Source organism: Carlito syrichta, unplaced genomic scaffold (genome assembly GCF_000164805.1).
Source record: "Carlito syrichta isolate Samal-C Ts95f unplaced genomic scaffold, Tarsius_syrichta-2.0.1 Scaffold147141, whole genome shotgun sequence".
Lineage (NCBI taxonomy): Eukaryota > Metazoa > Chordata > Mammalia > Primates > Tarsiidae > Carlito > Carlito syrichta.
The window spans coordinates 149,448-164,645 of NW_007091237.1; the positions used below are offsets into that span (position 1 = coordinate 149,448).

At 34.2% G+C, this 15,198-nt stretch overlaps 1 protein-coding gene across 1 annotated transcript in view; it reads right to left on the minus strand.

Annotated features, from left to right (window-relative positions):
* Nucleotides 1-15,198, minus strand: part of PCDH15 (protocadherin related 15) — a gene marked incomplete at its 3' end in the record, with an annotated part of 280,202 nt that overhangs the window by 102,865 nt on the left and 162,139 nt on the right. Inside the window, exon 12 of the mRNA XM_008050461.2 lies at nucleotides 2,957-3,262. Within this exon, the coding sequence (XP_008048652.2) occupies nucleotides 2,957-3,262 (306 nt within the window). The remainder of the gene's footprint in view (nucleotides 1-2,956; nucleotides 3,263-15,198) is intronic.

Sequence of the window (15,198 nt, forward strand, 5' to 3'; positions counted from 1 at the left end):
ATTCACTAATTAAATGAATCATACCACAGTAAAGAAATACTGTCACAAATGATTGTTTATTTCCTGATAATTCAGTAATCATGAAAATAGTATTTGAAATAAAAGTAAATATTGAATGATTTCCATAAATGTAATAGAGTGCTAAAGGACTATAAGAAAGCTAAGAAAATATAAGTAGCAATTCTTTCTTACATGTATACTATAATACATTCCTAGAAATCACCCCATTATACCTCTATTTATTTAACTAATATTTGAGTAGTAATTATGCATAAAGAGCACCAAGATACATCAAGACACAATTCTGTCTTCCAGGTTATGGTCTTGAAGAAGAAATAAGACACAAATACCAAAATAGAAGAAAAAAAGTGATAAATTATCTAAAAGATGTTCCAAAATTGGGAATGACATTCTTTAGCTGAAAGGATGGGTTTTCATGGAAGTTTTGTAGGATGGCTATTGTATTCAGTAGTACAGATTGGCAAACATACCTCAGGCAAAAAAAATGCAATTAGTATCAAAAGTACCAAGTTCTTTGTTTCTGTGATAGATCTCTCAGTATTCATACTCAGTTCATCCAAGTTGCTGCAAAGTTCATAATTTTGTCCTTCTTTATGACTGTGTAATATTCCATCGTGTATAAGTATCACATTTTTTATCCAGTCCTCTTTTGATGGACGACACAGTTGGTTCCATTTTTTTTTTTTTTTGCTATTGTGAAAAATGTTGCAATTCTATTTTCAATCAACCCTCTTCTCCTTAACTTCATGAAAAAAATAATTACATTTTCTAGTCTGCTAGCCTCTTACTCCTTACCCAAGATTCTGAGCAGGTTTGACTACACTACTTTAATAATCTTTCCTCCCTCTTTGCTTCAATAATTCTTACCTGTCCCTCAGTTCACAATTTAGAAACAACTTTCTTCAGAAGCATTCTCTTTGTTCTCAGATTAGGTTAGGAGCTCCATCTATATTATCCTGGGCCCCTTGTATTGAAGATCTATGTTTTAACTATCAATTTTTACCTGATTGCTAAACCAGCCTAAAAACTCCAAGAAGGCACAAAATCTGTCTTTTCACATTTGTGTCCCCAAAGTCTAGCAGAGGACTTGGCAGATGGTAGACACTGACCATATGCTTGTTCAATAAATGAATTAACTAATTAATTCATTGATAGACAAATGGAGGAATGAGTGGAGCTATAATGGTCCCCTCCCTGGTTAATATTTGACTTATTTAAATTCATTAATTCTTTATTCCGTAAATGAGTATTTCTTGAGGATTGCAGATTTTTCTTGAAAACCATGCTAACAAAACTCAAGTTATAGATTATAGGTGCAGAAACTATTGATTTTTTTTCAAAATATAGCTCATATCTGCATGAGAAAAATAACGAGATTTCATATATAATAAAATGAAAACAAAACAAAACAAAAATATTAGTCTCTTTGGTGGCATGCACCTGTAATCCCAGCAATTTGGGAGGCTGAGGCAGGAGGATCTCTGGAGCACAGGAGCCTGAGACTGCAGTGAGCTATGTTCACACCACTGCACTCTAACCTGGGTGACAGCGTGAGACCTCTTCTCTTAAAAAAAAAAATTAAAGAAAAAAAAAATATATATATACAAATTGTGTATTTATTCTTACATGTTTAAACTTCAGTTACCACCAAAGTACTCTTCATTTTATTTAATACATCTACTGAGACACCTTGTCCTCTGCTCAAAAGTTTTTTAACTCATTCATTTTGATGTCTTTTAGTGCTTCTGCTTTTTTTTGTTTTCCCTCTTCCACATAGGTAAAACGTTTCCCTTTGAGGACTTTTGTCATCCAAGAAAACAAACAAATAAATCCAAGGAAACAAACAAACAAACAAAAAGTCACTTGGAGTGAGATCAGGTGAATAGAGAGGGTGGGATACAGGGTCATGCTGTTTTGGGGTAAAAATTGCTGAACACTCAGTGTGGTGTGGGCAGATGTGTTCATTTATCACCCATCATGAAATGGAAAAATGCACTGAAAGAATCTCAAAAAAAAGAAAAAAGAAAAAGAAAAGAAAAGAAAAGAAAAATTCACTGAAGCCAAAAGCAGTCTCTCACAACAATGTTGGCTGGTACAGTGATGCCAATGGGTTCTTCGAACACTTCCCTAGCAGGGGAAGCCTGCACTACTAGATCTCCCCTTAGATATATAATCTGAGATCACCTGAGTCAGAATTAAATGGGTTGGTTGCTAAAAAGTGCAAATATATGGATCGACCTAACCTACTGAATCAAAATGTTCAGAGCTTTTGCTAATTTATAGATGAAATTTGGAAAAAAATATTTGAATATGGAGATGCTATTAAAAAGGAAAGTTAGAGTCTTAGAAGATGTCTGTTGTATATTGAATGTGGAAAAAATATGGAATAATAGGTGTAATCATATCTGTGAAACATGGGGGAAACATACATAAGTTATGTGTATATGTGTATACTTTTATGCATTATATATGCGCATATCCATATAAAGGCATTTTTATATCCATGTAAATGTTTGTTTGATATTTGTGAGTACAAGGATAAATGTGAAATGTTACATATACAAATTTAATACAGAGTACTTAAGAAGCACAATGTAGAAGATATTAACTTTTGCTTTGTAGTCTGTTGTTTCCAACTGTTGCAATAAACAAGCAGCATTACTTTTGTAAATAAAAAATAACTATTAAAAAGTTATTATCTTATTTCTTACGAATACACCTTTTTTATCTTAAATTTTGGAATTTCACTAAATTAAGATTGTCATATAAAATATATAATATTTGAGATAAGCTTATAATAAAAATTTACTTATTGCTTATCTGAAATTAACATTTAACCAGATGTACTGTATTTTTATTTACTATATTTGACAAACCTACCCAATAGCAAATTTTATAATGCAGGATTCATAAAATGAATGCTTCTTCCACATACCTCTATTTGAAGAAAGGTGGTTCCAGCTGGCAAATTCTCTTCCACAACAATAGTGTATGTTGAATTGGTGAACACAGGACTATTATCATCAATGTCTAAAACCTTGATGGCCAGTGTTAGAGTTGAATGACGAGGGTGTACTGCTCCATCAGTTGCCACAACAACAAGTTCATAGTAGTCCCTGACTTCTCTGTTAAGTTTCACTGCTGTGTAAATGCTCCCATTGGATGTGATACGAAAAAGATTATTAAAGTTACCCAAACTGTAGTGCACTTGGCCATTTATTCCAGCATCAGGGTCTGTTGCCTAAATAAAAGAGAAAGTAAAAGCATTCACATAATAAGTTTGGCACGCTGCTGATAAATGAAGGGATTAGTTTACAAATTATGACATTTTTCTAACCAAATATTCTTTTGTTATCTAAGGAGGAAATAAAAAAGATATTGATAATACAATATAAAGTCTAAAACATGACAAAATATAGCTTAATGATCTTAAAACAAAATCAGCATAACTTATGAATTAATGTCATTAGCAATAAAATATTATATTGTGACAAAGGATTCATGTTACAAAAATACTGATATTTTTTGTATTATCATTTTTAACAGACTTTGAATTCTAAAGTAGGAAAAAATGTTTAGTTTTTAATTACTTTGACATAATTTGCTGAGTGATAATTTTTTTTTCTTTTTTTTTTTTTTTTTTTTTTGAGTTGGAGTCTCACTCTGTCGCCCAGACTAGAGTGCAGTGGCCGCTCCCGGCCACCACAGCCTCGACCTGCTGGGCTCTGGTGATCCTTCCGCCTCAGCCTTCCACGTAGCCAGAATTACAGGCGCGCGCTACCACGCCCAGCTGATTTTTTGATTTATTGTAGAGATGAGGTCTCGCTGCCGAGGCGGGTCTCGAACCCGTGGGCTCAGGCAATCCACTCACCTCAGCCACCCAAAGGTGCGGGGTACAGGCTGAGCCACTGAGCCCAGCTGTTGAGTGATAATTTAAGATTCCTTTATTGTTCAAGGTTTTTATATATTCATTTTATATTTGTGTATGTTCAGCAATTTGTAATTCATTATAAATATACACTCATTTAATCCTCATTATGTTCTTATGAGTAGATATTGATTGCATTTTACAGACAAGGAAACTTATGGAATTTAATGATCTTGCTCAGGGTTGCACAAGAAACAAATATCTCAGTGCCCCAGTTTTTACTACAATACCTCAGAAATAAAACTACTTAACAAATACTTCTGGAATTAATGACTGTAAGATTTTTTTTTTTTTTTGAGTTGGAGTCTTACTCTGTCACCCGGACTGGAGTGCAGTGGCATGCTCCCGGCCACCGCAGCCTCGACCTGCTGGGCTCCGGCGATCCTTCCACCTCAGCCTTCCAAGTAGCTGTAACTACAGGAGCGCACTACCACGCCCGGCTAATTTTTGATTTATTGTAGAGATGAGGTCTCGCCAAGTTGCCCAGGCGGGTCTCGAACCCTCAGGCTCAGGCAATCCACTCACCTCAACCTCCCAAGGCATGGGAGTACAGGCTGAGCCACGGAGCCCAGCTAATGACTGTAAGGTTAAAAAATGAATAAAACTGAGATATGAAATTAAATCTGTTCCAAAAGTCAAGTGGGAGTAAAAGCAAAATAACTGTAATATATCTTAAGGGGCTCCTCTTTAGTGTTTAAAATTCACATCTCCAAGTAACAACTGAGAATTATAGATACAATAACAATCTATATTCACTGAAAATTATAAGTTATGTAAAATCATTTTGTATTAAATGAGTAAATTTTAATCAACTATTATTCTATTGGAATGTTATGAAAATTTTATCTAAAACTCATTGTGATACATATTGACTCTCATTATCAGATATGGTATATTTGTGTTAAATAGTTCAGTGTTCAACAACGGAACTGAAATAAATCTTAGAAGCTGCAAAATAGTATATGATTACACCTCAAGCTAACAAAGAAAGGAAGAAAAGCAAGACGTTTGGGTGCCTTATGAGCTGGGGACACAAAAACCACTTATCCATAAAGCCTGGAATGCAATATAATGTATTTTAATAGCACAAGTGCAGTTGTATATCCAACTTTACAAGCACTAGTGAAGCATGCGGGATGGGATTGTTCAATGCTTGTGTCTTGGTTGAAATGATGAAGTCTGAGATGTGGAAATCATGTTTTTAACTGTGCTCCTATAAGTCATAATGTCAGACATTTCTGCAGAATTTGTCTGACACATCAAAACAAATTCCCCTGGGAGTTTAGCATCTCTTGAGGCTTAATCCTGAGAAAATATGGAAGAAGATGGAAACAATGCCCGAAGAGAAAAAATACTGTGAGAGACTCGAATATTTTCTATTGACATTTTTCTTTAGCTTTCACACATTACCTAGAATCAAGCTTATAAATTATTGACAAATTAGTTACCTTGTTTAAAAAAAACAAACGCTGCCTCCTGCCTCCCTAGCCCCCCCACCAAAAGAAAACTATGAGTTTTACTTTTTTGATCTGAAATAACTGATTAAGTAAGCAAAAAACCTAATCCACAGCCTGAGCAACATAGTGAGGCTTTATCTCTACAAAAAAATATAAATAAATAAAAGTAAATTAGCCAGGAATGGTAGTGTGTGCCTGTAGTTCCAAATACTTGGGAAGCTGAAGTGGGAGGATCACTGGAGCCCAGGAGGTCAAGGCTACAGTGAGTCAGGATCTTACCACTGCACTCCAACCTAGGTAACAAAGTGAGAATAGGTCTCAAAAAAAAAGAAAGAAAGAAAGAAAGAAAAATGTATTCCAATAATAGAATATAAATAAGTCTTATTTTATAATAATAACATTCTTGAAATTTTCAGTTCCTGTTTCTGTCTGTAGGATATGTAAAGATCACAAAATCGGCCGGGCTCGGTGGCTCAACCTGCAATCCCAGTGCTTTGGGAGACTGAGACGAGTGGATTGCCTAAGCCTGCGGGTTCAGACCCTGTAGTTCTAGCTACTTGGAAGGCTGAGGCAGAAGAATCGCTGGAGCCCAGCAGGTAAAGGCTGCGGTGGCCGGGAGCGGCCACTGCACTCCAATCTGGGCAACAGAGTGAGACTCCAACTCCAAAAAAAAAAAAAAAAAAAGGATCAAAAATCAATCATTATGCAATTAGCAATTTTAATGTCTCTTGCTCAATTTATTTTTTATTTATGTATTTAATTGAAATCTTATAATCGAATGGTCAAGTTGACTGATGCAAATACATGACAATACATATTTTGTGATGGGATGATTTGCTCAGAGAAAATACTCAAACAAATATTCAACAGGTAGTTGAAAGTAAATGTTAGACGAGGCATCCTCATTAGTAGGATTTCATGATTTTTATACAAATCAAAATTTATACAAATTAGTACAAATTGTAATATGTCTAGTATGTATACACACACACACACACATACACACACACACTTCGACCTAATCTACTATCACTTAATTCACCTAATACCTATTTATCACAAAAAGAAATATATTTTTTGCTTATGGAATAAAATACTGTGATATTCTCCAGGAAACAACTCTAAAAATGTTGAAGTAATTGAGACATACATCTAATGGTGGCAAAGGCAATAGAATATAAATATAGAACTAGTTCCTCTTTTTTATACATCCTTATTAATTGAGGAACATAAATAAACTTATGCAAGTTAAGTAACATGGGTCGGTTGAGTAAGGCAGTTTCACTTATTTACTACTATCATTGAGAATGTAGATGTTAGACAAGATAACCAAACATAGAATCACTTACTATCAGTCATACTGTCAAGAACTTTGCATCAGTGTTTAATATCTAGTCAAGCTGCTCAGTATGTGATGCTATAATGAAATCATTTATCTTCTTAGAAATCAATTAAAAGTTAATTAAAATTGTTAATAAGAAAAATCACACATTTCTTTTACCCTTGTAGTACATCAAAGCAATAAACAGTAATAACTGCAACTTTATAATCATCTGTCCATGGTTAACACATTTTTGTAATATACACCTTACTATGGGGCCTGATTTGTGGCTACTAATTTGTGAGTGCATATTGCTGAGAAATTGACTGATAGTCTGTAGTCAAATAAATACCTCACAGGACAGAATTTTGTATATTTGCTGGAAAAACTACTGGCAAATATTAATCATTGCAATCAAAGTTAGAGTATATTAAAGACAATCAAATAATTACTTAAGAACAAAGTCAGTCAGGTGCAATGGTTCAAGCCTGTAATCCCAGCACTTTGGGAGGCAGAGGAGAGAGGACTGCTGAGCTCAGGAGTTCAAGACCAGCTTGAGCAACATGGCGAAACCTCGTCTCTACAATAAATCAAAAAATTAACTTGGCATGGTGGCACCTGAGATAGAAGGATTGCCTGAAACCCAGCAGATCAAGGCTGTGGGTGGCCATGAGCGTGCCACTGCACTCCATCCTGGACGACAGAGTGAGATTCCGACTCAAAAATAAAATAAAATAAAATAAAGAAAGAAAGAAAAGAAAAAGAACAAAGTCAGATGATGTACAAACGCATTTATAGAACAAGGATTTTTTTTTTGAATAGTTGTTGAGCATTCATTTTATAGAATGCCGCTTGAAATGGAGGGAGAAAAATATATTTCTTAAACATTAAATTCACTCCTTTTTGTACTCATTATCTTTTAGAGTGATCAATTGCAGAAGCCTTACAATCAATAAAAGTGGAATACATTACTAGGAGTCCTACATGAGGGCTACCTGTGCTGTCGAGACCTATAAGCATACCTTCATGGGTGAAATCCATTGGAATAAAACCTCTAAGGAGAGTTTGATCCTTGAACTTTTTTTCATTGAGAAGTCCCTGGGTATATTACTTGTGCAGCTTGTCAATGATTAACTCCAATTTAAAATATTATTTATGCTTGTACCCATTTAGAATAATTATTTAGATAGAAAACCATTTGCTTTTATAAAAATCAGCCATAAGCAAACAACTTTTAGAACAAAAATAAAAAGTTATAGCTATTATAAAGGTATGAACTACCATGTAGTGCCTAATTCGCCCAGAGTGAAACTGAGAGGGGTCTTGCTCTACCTTTTGCTTGTCCTTTACAGCAATTTAGGAGGCCATGTACTCCTCACCTTAAAGTGAAAATCGTAACAGTTGCTGAGCAGGGAGGTCAGAGGGAGAAGTTAGGCAGTGTATCCTTCATGACATTACTAGTGAAAACACATTTTTAATATTATCTACCAACTTTGAAAACATAAAATGGTTGCTTTTTTTTTTTCTTAAAGAAGCTGAGCTATTTCAAGGACTGTGATTAGCAGTGTAAAAAGGGAGAAGCAATTTAATGACTCAAGATACAGACATATTTTTCCTCTTACCACACATAAATGCCTCATATTCATTATTAAACAATGGCAAGTAGACTTAATGGCCAGAAGGTAGCAAGTGTGCCAAACATCACTAAATACATAACCAGGCTTTACCGCAAATGTTGGAATTCTCAAATATTCAATCCCTAGAAATTTAGAAAGGCTGCATTTAAACTAATGATTTCTCAAGGGCCAAGGATCTAGTTTAGAAGTTCTGATTCAGCCGGGCTCGGTGGCTCAGCCTGTAATCCCGTGCCTTGGGAGCCTGAGGTGAGTGGATTGCCTGAGCCCGTGGGTTCGAGACCTACCTGGGCAACTTGGAGAGACCTCATCTCTACAATAAATCAAAAATTAGCCGGGCATGGTAGCGCGCGCCTGTAGTTCCAGCTACTTGGAAGGGTGAGGCGGAAGGATCACTGGAGCCCAGTAAGTCGAGGCTGCGGTGGCCGGGAGCAGCCACTGCACTCCAGTCTGGGCAACAGAGTGAGACTCCAACTCAAAAAAAAAAAAAAGAAGAGGAAGAAGAAGTTCTGATTCTTTCTGTACTGACTCAATGGCTTTGGGTGAGTAAAGCATTCTAAGCTTTCATTATTCATCTGTAAAATGATTATAATTAGTATTTATCACACTATGTCCTATAAGGACTGACAGCAATTGGTAGAATACTTGTGTTATATTTAAAAAATCAATTAAAATGGCCATAATTATTTTATTGTAGTTTTTTATACCTACTTAGAAATTATTTTTTAAAAGAATAATTTTGTCTTAAATTTCTTAAAGAATATTTTTTCATAGAACAAAATGGCATGTAGGGCTTACTTAAAAATTTAATATTTATTAGGGTCATGTTTAATTTGTTATAGTGACCCTTTTTAAGTTCTGCTAACGTTGTTGTTAAGATTTTACTAAGAATATTGGTGTCTGGTTAATTAAAGAATTAATGCATGAAAGATTCCTCTCTACATAATATTTTTAGTATAACAAATAAAAATATATGGAAAACTTACATGATCAGATGATAAATAATAGAAAAAAGTGCTTTAGTTATTAAAAGAAACAAGAATGAAGACAAAGTCTTTAATGCATACATTCGTATAGTATTAGATAGACACATGATAGAAAAGTTTTGATGAAAATGTATATCTGATGATTTTATAGATACTGTCACACTGAGAAATGTTTACTGTGTCTGAGAAAAATCAGTTTTATAAAATGTATTACACTTTAAAGTAGAAAAGAAGAGATTATCACTTTCACTTGCATTTTAAATAAATTCATCATGATTTGGAAAACATATGCCAATGGGTGAATGATCATGATCTGATCATAAATTGTGAGACTCTTAAAATCATTGTAGTGATACTTGAAAGTAATATGAGTTAATTTAAAATAAATATTTTCTTTCTTGTTGTATCTACTAGAGGTTATCCTGCCAAATCTAAAAGATAAATTCTATCCAAAGAAATCAGTAAATGGTATTTTCACATCTGAAAGGTTTGACAGTTACCATATTTTTCTCGAAAGCTGTCTTTGTTTTTTGTTTGTTTGTTTTTTGTTTTGTTTTGTTTTGTGTATGTTTTCTTAAATTCTTTCCATTCTACTGCAGAGGAACCTGAAATAAAGCTTGTGTAAGGGTTTACATATTTCTGTAGAATGCCTTCCCTGGGTCCCCACAGTTGAGAACTGTCCTTCCACTGAGACTTTGTGTCATTCTTTATTTATTTAGTTCTGCAACATATTGTAATTGTCTGGTTACCTGCTTCTCCTATGGTATATTTCAAGCAAATCAAAGGGAAAAGAATTGCATTACTCTAAATTGAGTTACCAATGACTGTTCTTCACATGTGTTCAATGAATATTTATTGAATAAATGCTTAATTAAGGATTTATCTTTTACCAAGCAGTGGCTGCCTTACTGGAAAGTTTTGCTGAATCTACCAATAGCCAAATCAATTACTCCAGGTTACACAGTAAATTACATTTTATCCCAGAACTCAAAGCTCTGCATTGTCTTGTTCTAACCTAACTTAATGCATTTATCTCCCTCAACTAACTCTCTGATACAAACACTATGTTTTAGTCAAAGCAGTTTATCTATTGTGTCTGTCAGCTACCAGGCAATTCCCAAATTTCATTGGTCTGTCACCATTGATGCTTATTTCTTGCCTATGCAGCATCCACCATGAATTCCCAGCAGCATTACTCCAAGATGTCTTTATTCAGAAAGGAAGCTAAAAAAGCAGCTTCCATTGGAACATGACACTCATGTGATATAGGGGGAAAAAGAGAGATAATATAATCAAGCTGCACCTTTAACGCTTCTGCTTGACACAGAACACATTATTTATACCCCCACTTCTTTGGTCAAGGCATATCACATGACCAAGGCTGATGTCATGAAGTTCAGGAGTAGCATGCTCTCACAGAGTGAGATAGCAAAAAATCAGAAACAATTATACATTCTACTGTCCTTGTTTTTCTTGAAATGTACTGTGCTCTCTCTTTTCCTAATAGACTTTTTATTTTTATTCTTTTCATTTTAATACAGCCTAAATCTTCAAGACCTAACCTCAGTTTTACTCATCTGGAAAAAATTTTCCTTCCATCCATTCTGTTGATCTCTCTTGAGTTTAGTACAAACCACTTTTTATTACTATTTGTGAGGGTTATGCAATTAAATTTTAGGCTTAAAAAGTCATGACTCATTTATCTATTACATAATGGGAGGCACTATTAGAGAAAAGAATCTATGAATTGTTCGTTGAGAGAAGGTGCAATGTCTGAGAAGTGAAAAGTTAGAGCAGGGATAAGAATTCGGAAGAGGAGTTAAAAAAGACAGAGAGCAAGCTCAAGAACATAAACTATCTCCCTAGAGTTGGGTGATATGTAATGCAAATGAACTGAGGGTGTCAAATTAATCAGGCAGTTTAAGCTATTACAAAATAGGCTACGGCTTTCTTACTGAGGAAGCATTAGGAAGAAGCCCTGCTCCAAAGCCTTTACATATTCAGTAGTCACATAATGGTAAACAGTCAGAGATTATGCTTCTGATGCTTTAGGAAAAGGGTTGATGTCAGATTCATATGCATACAACAAAGTAATGTTGTTTCATATTTATTAAATGTATTTGCATGGGTCTACAGTAGAGCTGTCTTTTCCCTCTCTCAAATAGTCCTTATGGTGCTGAAAAAGGAAAAAAAAAACTATCTTGAAGGATTCGACGCATCATTTTCATATTTTCCCCTGTTGCTTAATATTTGAGAATTCTGCATTATAGGTCTAGAGTATATACAGGTTTTTTAATATGCGATGGTAGAAAATCATATGTTAAAGTTGTATTTTGTTTTCTCATTTTTTCTTCTTTTTTTTTTTGAGTTGGAGTCTCACTCAGTCGCCCAGACTGGAATGCAGTGGCCGCTCCCAGCCACTGCAGCCTCACCTGCTGGGCTCTGGCAATCCTTCCGCCTCGCCTTCTGAGTAGCCGGAGTTACAGGCATGCGCTACCTCGCCCGGCTGATTTTTTGATTTATCGTAGAGATGAGGGCTCGCTGCCCAGGCGGGTCTCGAACCCGTGGGCTCAGGAAATTCACTCACCTCAGTCTCCCAAAGGCGCGGGATTACAGGCTGAGCCACCGAGCCTGGCCTCTCATTTCTTCTTGTTTCTACTTCAGCTTCTTCAGTCTCTAGAGACAAACTTATTCTAAGTCCTACAGCTAATTGTATTTTGCTTCTAAGTACTTGTCATACTTTCTTGTCTCTATTTTAGCCTATCATGAAATCCTCCCCCTACTTCCCAACCAAATATCACCTCTCTTGGAGAGATCCGAGTAGGTTAAATTCTCATTTTTATGTTCCTAAAACTCATACATTCCTTTATCAAATGACTTTCATTTTTTCTGTAATCTTTTTTATAGTTCTCGTGAAATGAAGAGTTCTTAGGCAGAATGACTTGTTCATATAATAAATGCATGTTTTTCCATTGTAAGGTGTTAGCTCTGCAATAATTTCTGCAAAAATTTATTGTGAAGTTATTTCCATTATGCAGTTACCCCAACCACCCAAACAGAAGAAAAAATAAAAGTGTCATTTAGTATTTATAGTCTTTTTCTTAAAAGTGAGCATATTTTTTGTGTATTAGATAAGACGTAAGACAAAACACGTTTTTTTAAAAGTGGAAATTAAGTAAGCAATCACATCAACGATAATTTACTTTGAAACTTTTCCCTTAAGTTACACTCTATTGTTGCTTTCTTATATTTAATCTCATCATCTAGAACTCTTTAAGAAAATCCATTTCTAGTTCAATTCAAAGATAAATATAGTACATATGCCTATTTCTTATGGAATTAAAAACAGCAGTTTATTTTTCAATACTTTGTTGTAGTGTTTCTCAACTTGGCTTTCATTATCACTCCCCTAAGAGAAGGCTTTATTTTTTTCTTGCTTATTGACCTCCCATGAAATTTTATCACCCCAATATATTGCATATCTATTTATGTGCATATAATATTCATGCTTTATATATAAGAGTAAGACTTTTTTCGCCTCCCTATCACTGATTTTTATTTCTTTGGAAGTGATAGCCCCTGACGAGAATGCATGCTTTAGTAATCTCCTGTAACTTCTAATGTACTATAATACTCTAAGACTATAAATAAACATTTCAAATAAGCATTGTTCCTTCAACACTCATTACAATATCATCACTTTCTAAAATATTTGCCCATACTACTGTATGGGGTAACTCAGGGCATCTCAAAAGTTGTAGTCAATACTCATCACTTTTTAAGTAATGAAGTAAGAGATAATATCTCAGTAGTGATTGCATTTTATATGTGATATTGATCTTAGTCCAGGTATTTCTATTTATTTGATTGTACTTACCTTTTCTGTGAATTTCTGATACACAATATTATTTTTTATTTTAAAAATATTTTGAATAACTTTCTCTATGCTTATTTAAGATGCAGTATTTTGTTTATGCTCCTGTATATCAATCACAAGTTTTAATTTTCTGTTTATCTAGTATTATTTTAGGTATAAAAACGCTCATGTATTTTTCTAAACAATCACAAATAATCTTTACCCTAAGTATTGTCTTGCTGTCTGTCAAATAGCTTTTGATATATCATGTTGTCTCACAAATGATTTGTTTGTAATAGTGCTAGAAAAAAAAAATCAAAACTGGAAGCAGGAAAGAATATGACAGCCAGGTTGGATTTTCTGTGAAATTCTCCATAATTAAATTTTCTGGACAATATTCAAGTATGAAAATAACAGATGTGAATTTAAGACAAGAGAAATAAAAGTGCTTTGGGCCAACATAATATCCATCTAATGAGATAAAAATATCTTCTAATTCCCAAATACTATCAACCATTCAATTACTGAATATAAGCTCCTATTTTTCCCCCAAATGACAACCTTAAAATAAAATGAGCTGTCTCCATTTTATAAACATTGCCTATCTTTACCTAACTTGATAAAGTCATTGGGATTGTGCAGGATATAGGTTATAATCTTTAGTTTTATATTATCATCACTCATTTCTTAAGCTAGGTCTCAAGTTTAGTAATTTTTATCTTGGATGTCTCTAGAAATATATGTTTTATATTCATTCCTCTGAAGACAAAATGACAGAGGTAATTGAGGATCACATTTTCTACTGTCTTGTTCAAAAGAGTCATTTAAATTGGGGAAACAAATAGTTGGAATGAACAACTCAACTTTCCTTATTTACTTTCTGGGACTATTCATGCATAGAGGAAAAGAGCTAAGATGCATAAAAGGGGGAAAATGCCTTTTGACTCAGAAATTATGGACTAAAATTCTTCAATGCTCTTTCTTTCCCAACTGCATTCCTTGCTATGTACATTCGCAGCATATTCCTGTGTGCTACTGACTGTGTAAACAGTAGGTAACTATTCTAGAATGACGACTGTGCAGTAGGCCTTCTGCAAGGCACTATCAGTTTGTTTCATTTCATTTTTGTATAAATGCTACTGTTGCTCAGCTTAATATTAAATATACACATAAATATTTTTAAATTATAGATGTATATAAGACTCACATACTTGATCAACATCCTGAAGTTTTTCTGGTTAAATAAGGGAAGATAAAACAATTTGGAGATTAAAAAGTGGAGGGAAACTTCATTTGGATATGCAATCTTTTTAAATTGTCAGCATACAGTCAATATTGAGAACATTTTAATATCAATTGGCCAAGTATAAATTTTTCTTATGAATATATATATAGGAATTTATTCTATAGAATATAAGGTTTATGGAACATAGCCGCTCTAATGGAGCAGTCGAGTGAGTAGAATTAAATGGTGCTCTGTAATAGAACTGTATTCTGAAATAAAGGAACAGAGATGGTAATTGTATAGACATATCTTGCTTAATTGCACTTTATTGTGCTTCACAGATGTTGCATTTTTTACAAGCTGAAGGTATGTGACAATGCTGTGACAAGCAATTCCATTGCTATTATTTTATCCAAAATGTGCTCACTTCATGTGTCTGTATCACATTTTGGTAATTTTTGCAATGTTTCTAACTTTATTATTATTATATCTGCTGTGGTGATCTCTGATCACTGATCTTTGATATTACTACTGTAGTTGGTTTGGTGCACTACAAACCACACCTACATAGGAAGGTGAATTTATTCAACAAATGTATGTGTTCTGACTACTTCACCAACTGGACATTCACCCATTTCTTTCCCTCTCCTCAGGCCTCCCTAATGCCTGAGACTTCACAATGTTAGAATCAGGCCAGTTAATGACCCTACACAATGGCCTCTAAATGTTTAACTAAATGAAGACTCACTTGTCTCTCTAGAAATGATTAA